We start from the raw sequence: 15703 nt of genomic DNA on the forward strand, positions 1-15703 counted from the left end.
CATCCCCTCTGGTAGGGCTGTCTATTACCTGGCTTAAGAAGTTATCCTCAATGCACTCCAGGAGTCTCCTGGATTGCCTACAGCACACCATGCTACTTTTCCAGCAGACATCAGGTGGTTGGAAGTCCCCCAGCAGGACAAGAGCCTGCGAGCGCGATGCCTCCTGTAGCTGGAGTAAGAAGGCTTTGTCAATAGGCTCCCCTTGATCAGGCGGCCTGTAGTAGACACCAACCACAAGGTTCCCTTTGTTGCCTTGGTCTCTAATTCTTACCCATAAGCTTTCAATCTGCTCGTGGGTATTCTACAGAGACAGCTTTTCACAATCTATCCATTTCTTGATGTAGAGGGCACCCCCTCCACCCCTCTTTCATCACCTGTCCCTTCTGAACAGCCTGTAGCCATCGATAGCCACACTCCAGTCATGGGATTTGTCCCACCAAGTTTCAGTAATGGCAACTAGGTCATAGCTTTCTAGCAGCACAGTGGCTTAAATTTGATAAATCTGTCTTTAGTAAAGCCTTAGTAGGCTTTCTGCTACTACCCTGACTGACATTTTTACAAACTTTAGGGACATACAGTCTAAAAGAATGCACTACAACCTCACGTCCAACGTATTAAAAAGCAGTGAGTGTAAGCCTTTAAGGCTCCCTTTAGTGAAATATTTAAAGTACAAATAGATACAGTTCTGTAGTGCATTCACATTATCTTTGGTTCTGTTTCAGTGCTGAAGATTACATTAGATAATCTCTGGAGGTCCACTCCAGCCATTATTTTTTGTCATTCTGATACAATTATGTTACAGATAGATATCTGAGGCATAGGTGGGTTCAGTACTAAGGGAAATCTGAAAGTCGATACTAGAACAGGTTAAGTCTGAATCCTGGTTGTCTGTTCGAGTCAGAAGCCAAAAATGGGGAGCTGCTAGCTAAACTACAAGCACAAAATACTCCAGAGAGAAGTGAGCATTTATTATGAAACATGTTTTGGTTAGACTTTCAAACAATCTTCTCAGGTAGTACATGTTTCTGTGTAATTGCCTGTGACCTAAAATGAAATGACAGAGGTAATAATGCCTGTTTTCCTCCCTCTGCAGGTGTATTTATCACTCATGGAGATGTAGGAGTAGGGACCATTGTCGGTTCAGCAGTTTTCAACATCCTCTGCATTATTGGTGTCTGTGGAATGTTTGCAGGACAGGTTAGTAAGATACTTAATCTTTATGGAGTTCAATTGCTTACAATTTAGGGGTTTCCATGGGCAAATATTAAAAAAAAAAGGAGTGTTAGTCAAAAACAAAAATGAGCTGGCATAGTGAAAAATGTGAAATGTTGGAAAAAATTTACAAATGCTTTACAAATAGCAAATGTTTCCAAAAAGTTCAGCTGTAGTTTAAGCACTCTAAACATGTAGCATACAGAGGAAAATGGTTCCTCTTCATACAATACTGTGTTCAGTTCATACAATACAACTGATCAGTGGCATCTGCTAATCCTTCCTGGTACTGATGGTGTTCGAAGAATCTAGGATGCAAGCATGAGATTTGCTCCATCTAGTCAGTAGATGGTTAGACTGTGTATCATATTTCTCAGGTATTAAGTCCGATATATCCACAAATATAATGAAGTGGGAACCATTGATTTGCAATGGTACGATAAATTGTACTTTACAATTGAAAATATGACTAATTAAAATATCATTAGTAAGAAATGTATTTCATTAATGGAAGTTTCTATATGATTTTTGTTACTGGTGGTTATTATAGATCCATTGTCTAACAGACTGATATGTCTTCCTGTTAGCATAAAACTGCGATTGGTTCCAGAATCATTGCTAATAATAATTCTGCTCACACACCTAAGTGATTACAAGATAGAGGCTTTTGTTTTGTCTTTAAAATCGTGTATTTTTGTTGGCTGAAGGTGTGATATTTTTCAGGTGGTTTGTCTCACCCGGTGGGCTGTGTTCCGGGACTCTGTGTACTACACGATATCTGTGATCGTACTTATTGTTGTAAGTAGTTCTCTTATCAATTAATGTGTTTCGTTGCTTGAATTTTTGGAGGACCAGCCTGCTAACCATTGATAAACACTGGTAAACAATTATTTTCCTCGTTAGTTCTAGTGACATCTGGAAGTGAGGGCTCAGCTCCACAATATGATCCAAATATGAAAACTTCATACAGCCCCACAGAATATGTGTCCATCATGTCCATCAATGTCCATTCATTTTGCACTTACAGTCTGTAAAGTTCTGCAGGCTAGCAGGCTACTGTTACACAGTGCAGTTAGTGCACTCTTCTGACCTAGGGGACTGCTTGTTGTGGAGATGAAAAATTTTGAGCTGCAACTCTATTTTAAATGGGGAAGGTGACTGTTTCTTGCTTCTATACAGTAATTTTATTTCACAGGTTCTGGATAATTTTTTCTAAATAGAGCACAAGTGAGATACCACTTTGTTCATCTAGAGCAGTGTAGTAGTTCCTGAACGTACGCATTTACTGTGTCTGGTGGCAAGGAGGGGAAGAATCCACGTAGTTTGTTTTGTAGTAAATATGGATCACTATCTGCCCATTCAGTTACAGGGGTTATATAGGGTGGAGTGTAATGTGTGTAACCACCTAAGAGCAGAAGTAAAATGGCTGCCTTTTCTGCTAAAACTAGTCTAGCTGTTAAAAGGACCCGGAGCTAGGTCTCTTCAGAATACATGACTTTGCTGTCATTTACACCACACAGCGTGTGGGTACATGTGTGCATATCTGTCTATCTTTCACATGGTCACACTGTTTTACTAAATAGTATTTATAACAGTCACTGAGAGGGATCCAAGCTTTGTTCACAAGGTTTGTGCTTTGTGAGGGGCACAATCCATATGCTGAAAGTTCTGGTTAGAAAGGGTCAAAACTCAAGTAGCTTCTGGCTAGATATGACTGATATTTATTAAATAAATCTGTCTGTTTTTCAAGATAGATCAGAGAAATGGTCAATTTATGTGTTTCCTTTTGTTTTTCCTTCTTCTAGTTCATATATGATGAGAAAATAGAATGGTAAGTTGTGTAAATTACTCCCTACAGTCCCATATTTGCCATGAGACTGATCAGTAAATAGAGCTGCTTTCATTCATACACGCTGGGAGTATGAGCTGGATTTGACACCTAGGAAATCCCATGTATTTTCTTCAGTTATATTTTTTTATGATGATCAGGGAAATCTAAAAGAAAATTTAAGAATCTGGAAACATTAATGAAGTAAATAGGCTATATTTAAGGCCTGAAGACTCGCATGTGCAGAGAGGGTAACCAAAGTTCTGCTGCTCTGCTTCTGGCTGTTAACATTTGTGGGGGTGCTAGGTGTCCCAAAGAACAGTCCAAGGTGGGATCCTAGTCGAAAATCATAAGCATCTTCTGAAAGAGTCCTCTCTAAAGGAAGAGTCTATCTTCTAAGAGTGCCTGGCCTGTGCTTCAGCACTGAAATGACAAAAGGCCTTGGCGTTACAATCCTCAGAGGGTAGCTATGGTTTCAGTCTGCATAGCACATTTCTGAAATATATGCATTACATTTTATTTGCATGTTTATTGGAACTTGAGAGTCTGCTTCCCCCCCATTCTGCCGAATTCACATCTTAATGATGTGAATCCTGTGTACACAAATGTGACTTGTACTAGATGTTTAATGCACACTTGTACATAAAACTTGTAAAGCATACAGCTGTTTGAATGGCCTTTTAACACTTTTTTTTGTCTCTTTGAGGTGGGAAAGCCTTATACTCATCATTATGTATTCATTCTACATACTTATCATGAAGTAAGTGCTTTTCTCCTCCGTATGCCCTTTAGGTGTTAATTGACCATCATTCTTTTGGTGTGGTTTTGTCCTTGGCCTTCCTGCTGAGGACAATACAGCCAGTCATGTTTCTGTGTAAGATCCCTTGCTTTTTCATGCTTAATCGGTTTCACTTCAGATTTGTGCTCAGTCAACAGCAAATATTTTCATGCATCCTTTTCATAGTGCACTGAGGTAAAGTAGCTTTTAGAAAAAGTTGAGAGAAAATGTCATTTATACAAAGATATATGAAAAAGTCCACCAGGTACTCTGGATTGTGAGCACACAGCATGTCAGCTATTACACATATTTTGTAACCTCTGGAGAACAAAGTCAAGGAACATTAGACAGACTGCTAAGCATGTATTGATCTTCAGACGGTCTCACACCAGATTGTATACTGACATCCTTCTTCTGTAGTGTCACTGCCTCTGACAGGAGAGTCAGAGGTCTGACTGTTACTGCAAGGGTCTGTGAGTCCACCCTTCTACTGCAGGTTGCTTAGACTTATCCCTTGGTGCCCTCCCCTCACAAATCACCCTTTTTGGAACTTTAGCCTCCCTTTTCTTCTACATCAGGTCTTAGCAGAGTTCATTCACAGCCCTCTTAGATCCCACCTCAGTGCTAAAATACACGCATTCTTTCTTTAGAAGGGTATGGTCAACAGTCCCAGAAATGCTCAAGCACCTGCCATGGGGAACACAGTACTGAGAGAAACAGTGAGGTGAATTGTGAGCTGATGCAGGAGTAAAGAAGCTGTTGCATCATGAATGTCCTGGCTCCAAAATCTGCAGCTCCAGTGTTTTGCCTTCACTAAATCTGCTCTATTGTCTTTTTGCAGTTTGCTGTATCTCATGAGATAGGTGCAGCCCTTGCTTTCCTATTAGCTTGCCACTGAATTGGATAGTCCTTTCTCTTAACGTCCTATTAGTTGTCAGAGAACATGCATCTAGGCTTTACTGCTTGCCTGCATAAGTTGTTCTCAGATGCTTAAAAGTTTAATGAGGAAATGCAACAATCCAACCTTTTCAGACCTTTCCTTTGCACTTCTAGGTACAATGTGAGGTTGCAAAATTTCTTCACCCTTAAAAGCAAGAATGTTGGAAATGGTGACGCAGTCAACAATGAGCTGGAAGATGGTAATAAATGTTATGCCTCTAGTTGTGATGACCCATCCATTCCATTACTATGGAAAGGTAAGGCTGAGCAGACAGGACTTTGGAAAAGAGTAGTTCACAGGATATCCTTTTTATTTCTTTAATGCAGATCAAAACAGTGTTACTATTCAATCATAAGCAGGAATTTTTATTGGGTTAACTTGACAATTCAGCAGTCAGACTGCCAGATGAAAAAAAACCCAATCAAAACTTTTTTTTTATATTCTGGAAACAAGCTGCTTTGCATATTGGCAATTTTGCTCTCTTTTTATCTCCTGTTCAGTGATGAGCTACAACACTGTGAAAGAAATTTTTTTTTTTTTTTTTTGCCAGGAAGAAGGTAATTTTCACTTCATAAAGTAGTTTGGAACTAGAAGCTGAGACTTGGGTGTTGAAGGAAAGGGCATGGGCAGATCAGTGGGCAAGAGGGATTACGTGTTGAGTTCAGATCCTCAGAAGACTGGCATTCACATGCCTAAATAGCTCTGCATACATTGCCAAGCACATACGTAAAATTGAGAAATGCAGGTTCTTTGCTGTCTGTGTCTTTGTCATAAAGGGGAAGAAGATGATACCCAACTTCTGGTACTGAAGGTAAGCAAACATACCTGGGTATTTTTGGCTTTTTTGTAAGCCTGTTTTTATCATTGTCTTAGCCCTCTTCTCTTCCATTCCCTCTTTTCTCTGTAGAGCAAAATCATTCCTACCTTCAAAACACAAACCACATAATTTAGTGAGCTCTTGGGCTACTTTCAACGAGTGAGATCTCCTTGCTTTGTTTTTTGCAATCATCTCCCATTCTAGGAGACTGAGCTCAGCAGCAATGTAGGTAGCAAAGGTCCTCATGTAATAACAACTAGTGGCAAACAGGAATTTAGAGCAGACTCAGAGAATCCCACTCTTTTCTGCTTTTAGTGTTTAGGCTGGGATCTCTTCAAGGTAGGTACCGTCACTTACTACAGGTTTGTGCAATGACAGCACACTGATACTCTGGTCTCAGATATGGTGTTTAGACAATAGTTTAATAGAGATTTAAAATTACTTCTCATAGGACATTGTAGCATAATTAAATGAAACTGACTTTGAAATATTTTCATCTCATTTTACAATGAATTCTTGTGAACATTGACTATGATATAGTGAAGTCTGTCACTTGGATGCAGAGGTACGTACATACAAGGTTCAGAGGGTATCTCCTAGGGCAGTTGTTACTTATGTATTCAAGTGGGGACACAGGAAAAGGGTGATCCAGTGAAAGAACACAGATATTAATGGTTTTTACTTCTGAGGCATTTGTTGGGTTCTGATGTCATCTCCCTGCATGCTCTCCTCTCTAACCACTGTGTGGTAAAGGGATGACAGCACAGAGTGCTTGCCTGTCCACCTATTTCCTTTTCAGGAAATGTGAAGATTATTTGATGCTTGTAAAGAACATGCAGAACTTTTAGGAAAAGGGGCAAGAAAGCTAATAAAAGTCTGGACTCATGAGAATGGTGTCCCCACTAGCAACTGTCCACAGCAGATTTCTTCTCTAATTTCCCTCAAAGATGTACTGAGACTGCAGTTTCACTCAGATTCTCTTTGCCTTCTCCAGCACCCATTACACAAATACATGCTGCATTGGAGGGATCATTGTTCAAAGTGTGAGAGTGTAGATATTATCACAGGCAAACCTACCTGGGATGAGAGAGGGCACAAAGAAGAGATTAAGGAGGTGACAGGGTTTGGAGTGAGCAGTGAGAGAGGAGGATGGCAGTATTAGCCTAGCTGCTTTGTAGATGGGTGCTTTATGTGTGAAGAAGCTGTCACATGGCTGCCTGTTGCATCTCCCTCCTGTTGAGTCAAAATATGCCATGACCTATCAGTGACTCGCTGTTAGTTGGCACTTGGCTGGCTTCAGAAGCTGAGCTGCACCTTCCCCAGCAGCAGCTTTCAGAAACAGGAGCACTGCCAGTAGCAGGGAGAGAACTAGAGCTGGCCTCTGCCTTACCTCCAACCAGTGGTTAGCAAGTTTCAGGATCCACTGAAAAACCTCCCTTGGCTTCACCAAGGTGTAAGTCTAACCTTAATCTGATTTTCCACAGGAGGAAAGTCTGATTGCTTCCCGAAAAAGAACAGTTGCTTTGGGTGAGGAACTTTCTTCCTACCAAGGATGGTTAGTCTGTTGCTCAAGGTGCAGATAAAAGGCAGGTTCACATGCTGCACAGCTCTCTCTTACGCTTGTAAGTTTTATTACTTTCAAGAGGTTCCAATGGTACAATATAAAAGCTTCCATTACTCAAGTTTCAGAGAGAAAAAGGAGAGCTTTTCACCATAAGATAAATTCAATTTCAAGGGCTAGTTCTATGCACACAGGTAAAGGCGAAATATTTGTACTTTGTGAATAATGCTCCTATTTTAAAAGTACAAACATGTGGCTCACTGCCCTTGGCTTGTATTATGTTGACCCAAATTTCCACCAGGTGGCATGGTTCGATTCCTGCCTAAAAGCAGAAACTCTTGAAAAAAGTGGGTTTCTGAGGGCCTGATCAGGAGTCAACTAAAGTCAGCAAGAAGCTTTCTGTGCATTTTGACAGTTGTTGGTGATGACCCTTTGTGGTGAGCAGGAAGTTTAGGTACTTTGTTAAAAGGAGAAGCCATTCTTAGATATTTTTCTAAGGAATATCACAAAGGAGAAGCGAAAAAGGCTTTTCTCTGTCTCGCATTTGTGAAAACCGCTTTTGCGATTTTTAGGTGGAGCCGGTTTGTACCATATGGGGCCAAGGTATGTATGTTTATGGGCATAGGGAGTGAGACTGAAGAGCTGTTACAAAAATATAAGAGCAATGTGCTGCAGCAAGTCAAAACAGCTGCAGTTAGTTATATATATATTTATAGTGATGTATTCTACATCAGTGCTGGATTTTTTTATCATGGTATTTCATCAAAGCTGAGTATGTTTGGTCACTGTCTCCTTAGTGCTCTAAGAAACAGTTCCAGAGTAACTGCAGTGCTTCCATGTTTTTCATGACACTGTAAAATAAAGAAGCACTTTGGAGACTTCACTGGAGAAACTCACTTGAGAGCAGTTAATCTGATGAGACTGTTAAAAAGATATCTGGCCTGTTTGCCTTACCAGGATTGCTATCAAACATTTCTTTTTCTTTGTCTAACTAAAGCAAATGTTAAGCTACTGTGGTTGAGTCCTCTTCTGTTAGGATTGGTTCCTAGGTAGCCTCTTCTGTGAGTATTGGTTCCTAGGAAGCTTGTCTGGCTATATATTCCTTCACAGAAAAGTTGCTACATTCTAACTGTAAGAGTCATTGGAATGGATGTACTCCTTATTTGCATCATCAGCTGCAGTACTCAGCAAGGTTAATTTGTTTTAGATGTTGGGGAGAGGGGAGGATAATTGCTCCTTTATGTTTACCAAATGCAAAATTACTACTAGTTCTAGTCTCCATTAGAGATATTAAGCTGCAAGACAAGACTAAAGAGTGGATTCTTTGTGAAACCAAAGATCTCTTTATGACACTTCAGGGGACCCCAGTGTACTCATTGAAAACTCATTTTAGTGAAACAAAGCAAGACACTCCAATGCTAAAGGGTAAAAGATATAGCTGTTTACTGGTGATTTACAGGCTTGCTAGTTTTTTCTTGTTGAATGATAATGGAAGGATATATTTCTTCAACTTCAAATATGTTAGAAGATGCTTGAGACAACAAAGCCTTTATTGCATGATGTGATTTACATGCATGCATGGATCCAGCCTTCTTCCTGAAAAACAAAAATATTTCAACAGTGTAATAATGCAAAAAAATAACAATATAGATTTCTGTGTGTTTAGAACAGGTCCATTTTAATTCCTTTGTTTGAGTTGAATGTTCTCTTAGATTTCCTTTGCTTCCCAACTGGAATCATGCACTAATAATTATCTTTCCCTTCTACCTCCTAAATTCTCTTCCTCTTCTTAATGTAAGTAACTTGATGCAAAAGGGGAGTGGGAGGGTGAAGCCAAGCTAAGCAAAGCAGAAAACAAGCAGCAAAGAATTTTGTTGTTTTTTTTTCCTGTGCATATTATTACATGTAATAATTAATATTTATTACAGTCATATGCATCTTTCCTGCCCTGCTTTCTAACACCACATGGGTATGTCTCCTGTCTGCTGAGCCTTGCTCTGCTTGCTATGTGTAGTCTGTAGCATTTGTGAGAATATTGGTTTGTTGTTGAGCTCTGAAAGTCCTTGCCTGTACTTGTATTGATTCCCAATATAATTTTGTCTCTCTGCTTGTATTCTTAATACAGTAGAACAAAACTCTTAACCTTGGTACAAGTTCCTTTATATTAACAAAGGCTTACTTAAAACATACATTTGTTCTTGACAATTGTTGTTTTTCATTGTTTCAAATCTTGTCATGTTAGAGATTTTGATAATAATCTGTGAAGGTAAAGTGAAGATTTCCAAAAGGAGTGAGCACAACATTAGGGACTTCTGGATGTGCAGCACCTTGATCCAATGGGATAGCTTTAGAGGTTTCAGGAGCGCTGTCTACACTGCCACAGTGCACGTGCTTTTAGAGAAGGCTTACAAAACCGTAGTGGGACATAAGCAAAGAAAACTGGTACTACAGCATGAATGGCTGGGTGAAAACTGCTCCCACTCATCTGAGAGTGGGTTGGTGGCTACCTTAGCAGAGTGAAATCCCTTTTCAGCATGTGATCTAAACGAAGTGCACAACTGATGAGCAGATTCACCAGGCTGCAGAAATATTACAGGAAAGTCACTCGTAAATTCAAGCATTCAGATTAATACTACCCCCACCTGAGCCTGAAAAGAATGACACTGGGTGATGGGAAGCATGGTAAGATCAATTCCACAACTAACTCTGTCCATTGTGATCATTAGTGAAGGGGATGCAGCAATATGGCAAAAACAGTGTTGTGATGGTGGATGAGATCATCTGCTCCAGTCCCCCCAAGTACCGGTTTCCTGAAGCTGGATTACGGATTATGATTACAAATAAGTTTGGACCACGCACCAGAATGCGGATGGCAAGCCGACTCATCATTAATGAGGTAGGTTCATTAAGAAAACAATAAATGACTATGAGGCAGAGGGGTTGCCAAAGAGCCGTGCTTATAGTGATTCTGGAATTCAGATTCTCCCATGTTCCTGGGGATGGGCTAGAGCTCTGTGTTTCTCTAGCAGCTATGTCACAGCAGATTTGAAGATAGATTCCCAATTGGTGATGCTGCCTGTCTTAATGGGAGGGCAGTCACCAAGCAGGGACACCCTTATCTCCCTGCCAGAAGATGTTTGTTTCAGTGTGTGTTTGTGTGTGTGTGCACATTTGAATTTTATCTGCAGCAGCAGAATTGTTTTTGATCATTACAAAAGTGGTCGGGCTAAGAAAGGATAATGGACAGGGCAACCAAAAATCTGTAAGAACTGCTCTTGTATTAGCAGCACATCAGGATCACATCAGGTATTTGCCTACTTCTTTAGCCTTCAGTGTAGTCCTCAGCTCAAAATGAAAATGGACCAAAATATTTTCATGAGAGGAATTTGCCCTGGACAGCTTCAGTTAACTCTTACTTGATATATTGTCACCACTATATGTTGCTTGTTTCATACCCTGCAGCTGAAGCGACAGGACTGGCCCAAGTGATGCTGTTCTGAGCTTGTATGAAGTACTTGGGGTGAAATCCTTGGCCTGCCAACCTTGGCTTCTATGAAGGCAGGATTTTATCCTTTGCTCCCTACAATGTCAAATATGAGAGGTTTTTACTTGGGCAAATAAATTAATTTCAGTAGTGTAGGAACTACAAGCTTTAGCAAGTTCATAGAACTTGAACATCGTAACACGTCGTTCTTGTGTCTACCCAGCATTGTGAATACCCCAATGAAAGAAAGCAGGACTAATATGTTTGTAACAAAAGTCCAATTTAACAATAAAACAGTGAAATGTTTATTAGGAAGTCAGCTTGGTGGCATACAGTCAAGAGCAGAAGAACAGATAGGGCACCCAGCAGCAGTTGACTCTGTACAAGTTCTGCTTTGAAGGCAATTCATTGATCAGAAAAAATTTCTTTCTTAATGGATATGTGCACAGAGAGCTGATACTTGCTAGTTCAACATCTGCAAAAAACATTCTCTAAACCAGAGCATTTTGGATCTATGTTGTTACATATTCTCACTGCCAGAGTTTTGCAAAGTATTCAGATGTGAGTTTTCTCTATTTTTAATTACAGTGTGTTAATATTAGTTTCAGAATTTTTTTGTGTTTTGTGCAGTTACTTTTTTTTTCAAGGAATTCCAGAGCACTTTTTAGGAAGTCGCAACGATTTGTCATGAAAAAGAGAACACTTACCGACCCTGCATTATCTCATCTAACAAACTAAAAATATTTCTTTTTTCATAAAAGTAGGAAAATACTGCTACATCTCACATTCTCCAGTGTATTAATGGGTATATATACTGATGTTTAAAACCTATCCCTGTAATTGTTGTACTATGTATTGGAACTGTAGCAGTCTTATACATGTCTGCAGGGGCAATTATAGCTTCATGAAAGTATATACTCAGACAAGGGCAACAGAGGTTAGTCTCGCTTTTAAAATTATGAGTAGGACCTTTACATTTACCTCAAGGAATGGGGATGAGAAGGAGGGAGAAGAATGGGACCTGAGTAGGAGAGATCCTGGGTAATGAGTCATTCTTAAGCCAACTCTAATAGTGCGGAAATGTCTTGAGTGTTACTACAAGATTATGGTGCTATTGCTGGTTTGCGTGGGAACTGTTGAGTGAGAAGTGCTTCAGAATAACCACGCTCATTAAAACATGGTGCGGAAGAACAGATAGGACAACTTTCTCCATCATGGCTTGAAAGACTCCTGCTAGTAATTTTGAGGTGGATCATCAACACTGGCCTGATGAAGACAGGTAGGCCACAGACAGATTTGTTTGTTGCTGACTGGAAGGAAGGCTTTGTGGAGAAACATCACGGTTCACGTGACTGGGGCTGGACAGACAGCAAAACGCAGATTTAACAAAGTCAGTATTTTCCAAACTATGGCAGTTTTGTCTTTGACACTGTGCAGCGTCAGCGGTTAATTCAATCTGCCAATGGCTCAAGCAAACCGCTTCAGAATGGGAGACGTGAGAATATTGAAAATGGGAACATCCCTGTGGTGAACCAAGAGGAGGAAAATGAACAGGACAACCTATCTCCCTTTTCATTGCCAGGTAAGGCTTACTTTCCAGGTGTTTATAGTAGGGAAACAGAAAATAATTAAAAAGCCAAACACTGGGTTGTAAGAAAAGACAACATATGTGGGGAGAGAGGAGGAAGGGGATTGATTTGACTGTCTGAAGGCTGGATTTGATGACAGTAAAACTGAGCTGGAGGCTACATGGCTAAAAGCAGATCTTAGGAAAGTGTTTTCCAGCCATCATGCACAGTAGCGGTAGAAGTGCTGGTTTGCCAGAGGCGAAGGGAAAGCAGGTAAGGCAGGTTTATATTAAAAAACATGTCAGACCAACCCAATGAGCACTGCGCTGCTAGTAATTTTGAAGTCAACAGTTAATAATGGCCTGCTGGAGATTGCTGGCCAGAGGCAGCTAGGTGTATAAATATATAATAACCTGATTTAGTGACGGTAGGGGAGGCTTCTTGGATGAAGAGGAAGAAAGATTTAGGGGGAGAAAGAGTGTTTAATATCTTTGACAATGTTTAAAATTCTTAGAATAGCAATATGTAATAATATTCACCTTTTGAAATTTTTTGGAAACTCTCTGGTGTGAAGGGCTATATATAACCAACCTTACTATGTTGGTGCCCTTAGTACATTGGAGGTTGACTCTTCCCCAAATGCTTTGGATATTAGACAGCAGAGATTAGATCACCCCTCACAGTCTGTCACACAGTTACTGTTTAACACAAATATTATTTGGCATAAATGAATATCACGTGCAGTGAAAAAGAAGAAAGAATTTTCCGTGTTGTATATGATTCTAATTTCTTAGAGATCCCATTGCATCAGTCACTAGCATTTTAGAAGATATTTTTGTGACTGAACAAACATTGAAGCATATTATGTGAAGACTGGATAAAACTGTATGTTTTCATGCATTACTGTACTGTGTGCTCTTATAGGAGCTTCTTGCAGTCAGCAGTTACGGACTTTCATTGGGGGTGAAGAATGGAAACAAACTGATTCACTGAAGATAGGCCCATTAGATGGGCTCCTGATAATCAATGAGATAATGAAAAAACTGTTTTTATTTTATGGTGAAATAATTGGATCCAAGTCAGCAAAACGCTTGTGCACATGAACATGTTAGTAATAATAACAACAACAATAATAACAGTAACAGTAATAAACAACTTCTAAAAAACAAAAATGTCTCCCCAAACCATCTTAAAAATGCAGGATTCAATGCATGTGTTAGCAAAGATTTTTTAACCGAGTTGTTCTTAACAAGTTTTTGGATTCAAGTTTCAATTAGGGCAGTGCCATCATGCATTTCTTCTTACATTCCAGGACAATGCAGAAATCTTAACATGTGGCAAACATTATCTGGAGACCATATTTGGATTTGTTCAAGACTCAGACCTTCTTTATGAATAAAAAATAGATTCGGAGTAGAGCTTCCTGAGCGTGTGACATTCACAATAGACAAAATGCTTTCAAAGTAATAATAAACAACAATAATAACAGTAACAGTAATAAACAACTTCTAAAAAACAAAAATGTCTCCCCAAACCATCTTAAAAATGCAGGATTCAATGCATGTGTTAGCAAAGATTTTTTAACCGAGTTGTTCTTAACAAGTTTTTGGATTCAAGTTTCAATTAGGGCAGTGCCATCATGCATTTCTTCTTACATTCCAGGACAATGCAGAAATCTTAACATGTGGCAAACATTATCTGGAGACCATATTTGGATTTGTTCAAGACTCAGACCTTCTTTATGAATAAAAAATAGATTCGGAGTAGAGCTTCCTGAGCGTGTGACATTCACAATAGACAAAATGCTTTCAACTAAGAAGGAAGTTATTAGTTATGCCATTGGCCTTTTTTAAATGCAGTTTTTCTGCATTTTTGCATTTTTGAGAAAGTCTTTAAACATAATTGAGGTGTAACAGGCCAAAGTGGAACCACTGATGATACAGTTCATACTGGAATGGAGCAAAAGTTCAACATGAACTCAAAGGGTTGCGTAAAGATGGTAAAGTGTTTAAAATCCTCATCATTATCTTCAGGTTTTGTTACTCCTGTTGTCTGGAGATGATTATCTATTGGTTGGATTCTCATTGCTCTAACTCATATATTCTGAGGGAGAATTCTTTAATTTTTGCTTTCAGAAGTACCACTTTAATAACTTTGGAGAAAATGTAAAGAACCGGCATCATGCTTTGTTGTTGTTTAAGTACTGTGGGACAATCAGTAGCCTAAAAAAATCCTGACATTTAAAGCTGGCTTTAGGGAAAAAGTGGTTTGCAGACAGTTTCCCAGAATGCCCTCTGTTTTTCTTTTGATATATTTTCAGGCCAGGAATAAGGCAGATACATGTTCTAAAGATCAGAAGTTCATGTATTCTTTCAGTACTATAAAGAGCTCTATGAAGAATAGGCTTTCACATTCCAGTAGGACTCTACAAGTCAACTGCTTGCAGTGTGCTAAGTAGAAAATTCACTCCAGTATTTCTGCAACAGAAATGGCTATGAATTGGCCCAAATGCTTTTTTTCTGCTGTTCTGCAGTCATCTTTTTTAACCTAGTTTGGAGTTTGACTTTCCTCCTTCAAAATGCATATTCTAGATCCTTTTGCAAGAACAAGTTTTTTCTGAAACAGAAATAAATATAAGTGAAGTTTAAAGCACTACATCATCTCTGAGTGATTTCCAGTAATCATTTGCCATCTGTAAGTTTTGCTTATTGTTCTCTTTTATCCTCTATCAACGGCAGTGCTCAGCAATAAATGTAAGATTTAGCACACAGAAATAGAGAAAAAATTTGTTACGTGAAAACAGTCTCAAACTACAGCATCCAGCCTAGATCCCATATGTCAAACATCCAGAGAGATTCACCCCCAGGGTGTGGTTCAGGCCCATCTTGAAACAGGAGACAACACATAGTTTTTATGGAAACTACATATGGTACCATACAAACCAGCCTTTGCCTTTGGTTTCTGTGTGGGAAGAAACATTCTCTTTTAAAGAGGAATTTCTTTCTTGACCTAACCTTTAGGCTATGATGATTATCTTCCAAGGGAAAGGCTTATTTGGTGCTTTACAATTCGATTACTCTACAGTTGTTTGGGAACAGGTCTTAAACTTTAAAAAAAACCCCACAGATCAGAATAAAGCAGGATGAAACTGAGCAGGCATATGTTGAGAACAAAATGATGTGTTAAAGCCCTTGCATAGCTCAGTAGTCTTTTAGAGCCCAGACTCAGAAAAGCACTTCTGTGCAGCTCTTAATGGATGCTTAAATCCCATTCACTGTCACATGTTCAGGATCCTTTAAAATACTCAGTGTCCTCAGCTCCTGCTGGTTTCACAGAAATGAAGAACTCCTTCTCTTACAGGATTGGACCATGAATGCTTTATATAAGTCGTGATGGTGTTAGCTAAAATAGGAATAATAATTCCCAGAGCTAAAGTGAGATGGCAATAAAGGAGATTAGCAATGCTGCCCACTTTTGTATGGGTACAAAATACAAAGAAAACATGTAGGATAGAA

At 39.3% G+C, this 15703-nt stretch overlaps 1 protein-coding gene across 1 annotated transcript in view; it reads left to right on the plus strand.

Moving 5' to 3' along the window:
• Positions 1 to 15703, plus strand: part of SLC24A4 (solute carrier family 24 member 4) — a 107486-nt gene that overhangs the window by 76381 nt on the left and 15402 nt on the right. Inside the window, exons 6-12 of the mRNA XM_009280788.1 lie at positions 1094 to 1197; positions 1936 to 2010; positions 3018 to 3043; positions 3747 to 3800; positions 4872 to 5014; positions 9863 to 10032; positions 12058 to 12202. Of these exons, the coding sequence (XP_009279063.1) occupies positions 1094 to 1197; positions 1936 to 2010; positions 3018 to 3043; positions 3747 to 3800; positions 4872 to 5014; positions 9863 to 10032; positions 12058 to 12202 (717 nt within the window). The remainder of the gene's footprint in view (positions 1 to 1093; positions 1198 to 1935; positions 2011 to 3017; positions 3044 to 3746; positions 3801 to 4871; positions 5015 to 9862; positions 10033 to 12057; positions 12203 to 15703) is intronic.

This window comes from Aptenodytes forsteri, unplaced genomic scaffold (genome assembly GCF_000699145.1).
Source record: "Aptenodytes forsteri isolate BGI_AS27 unplaced genomic scaffold, ASM69914v1 Scaffold193, whole genome shotgun sequence".
NCBI classification, from domain to species: domain Eukaryota; kingdom Metazoa; phylum Chordata; class Aves; order Sphenisciformes; family Spheniscidae; genus Aptenodytes; species Aptenodytes forsteri.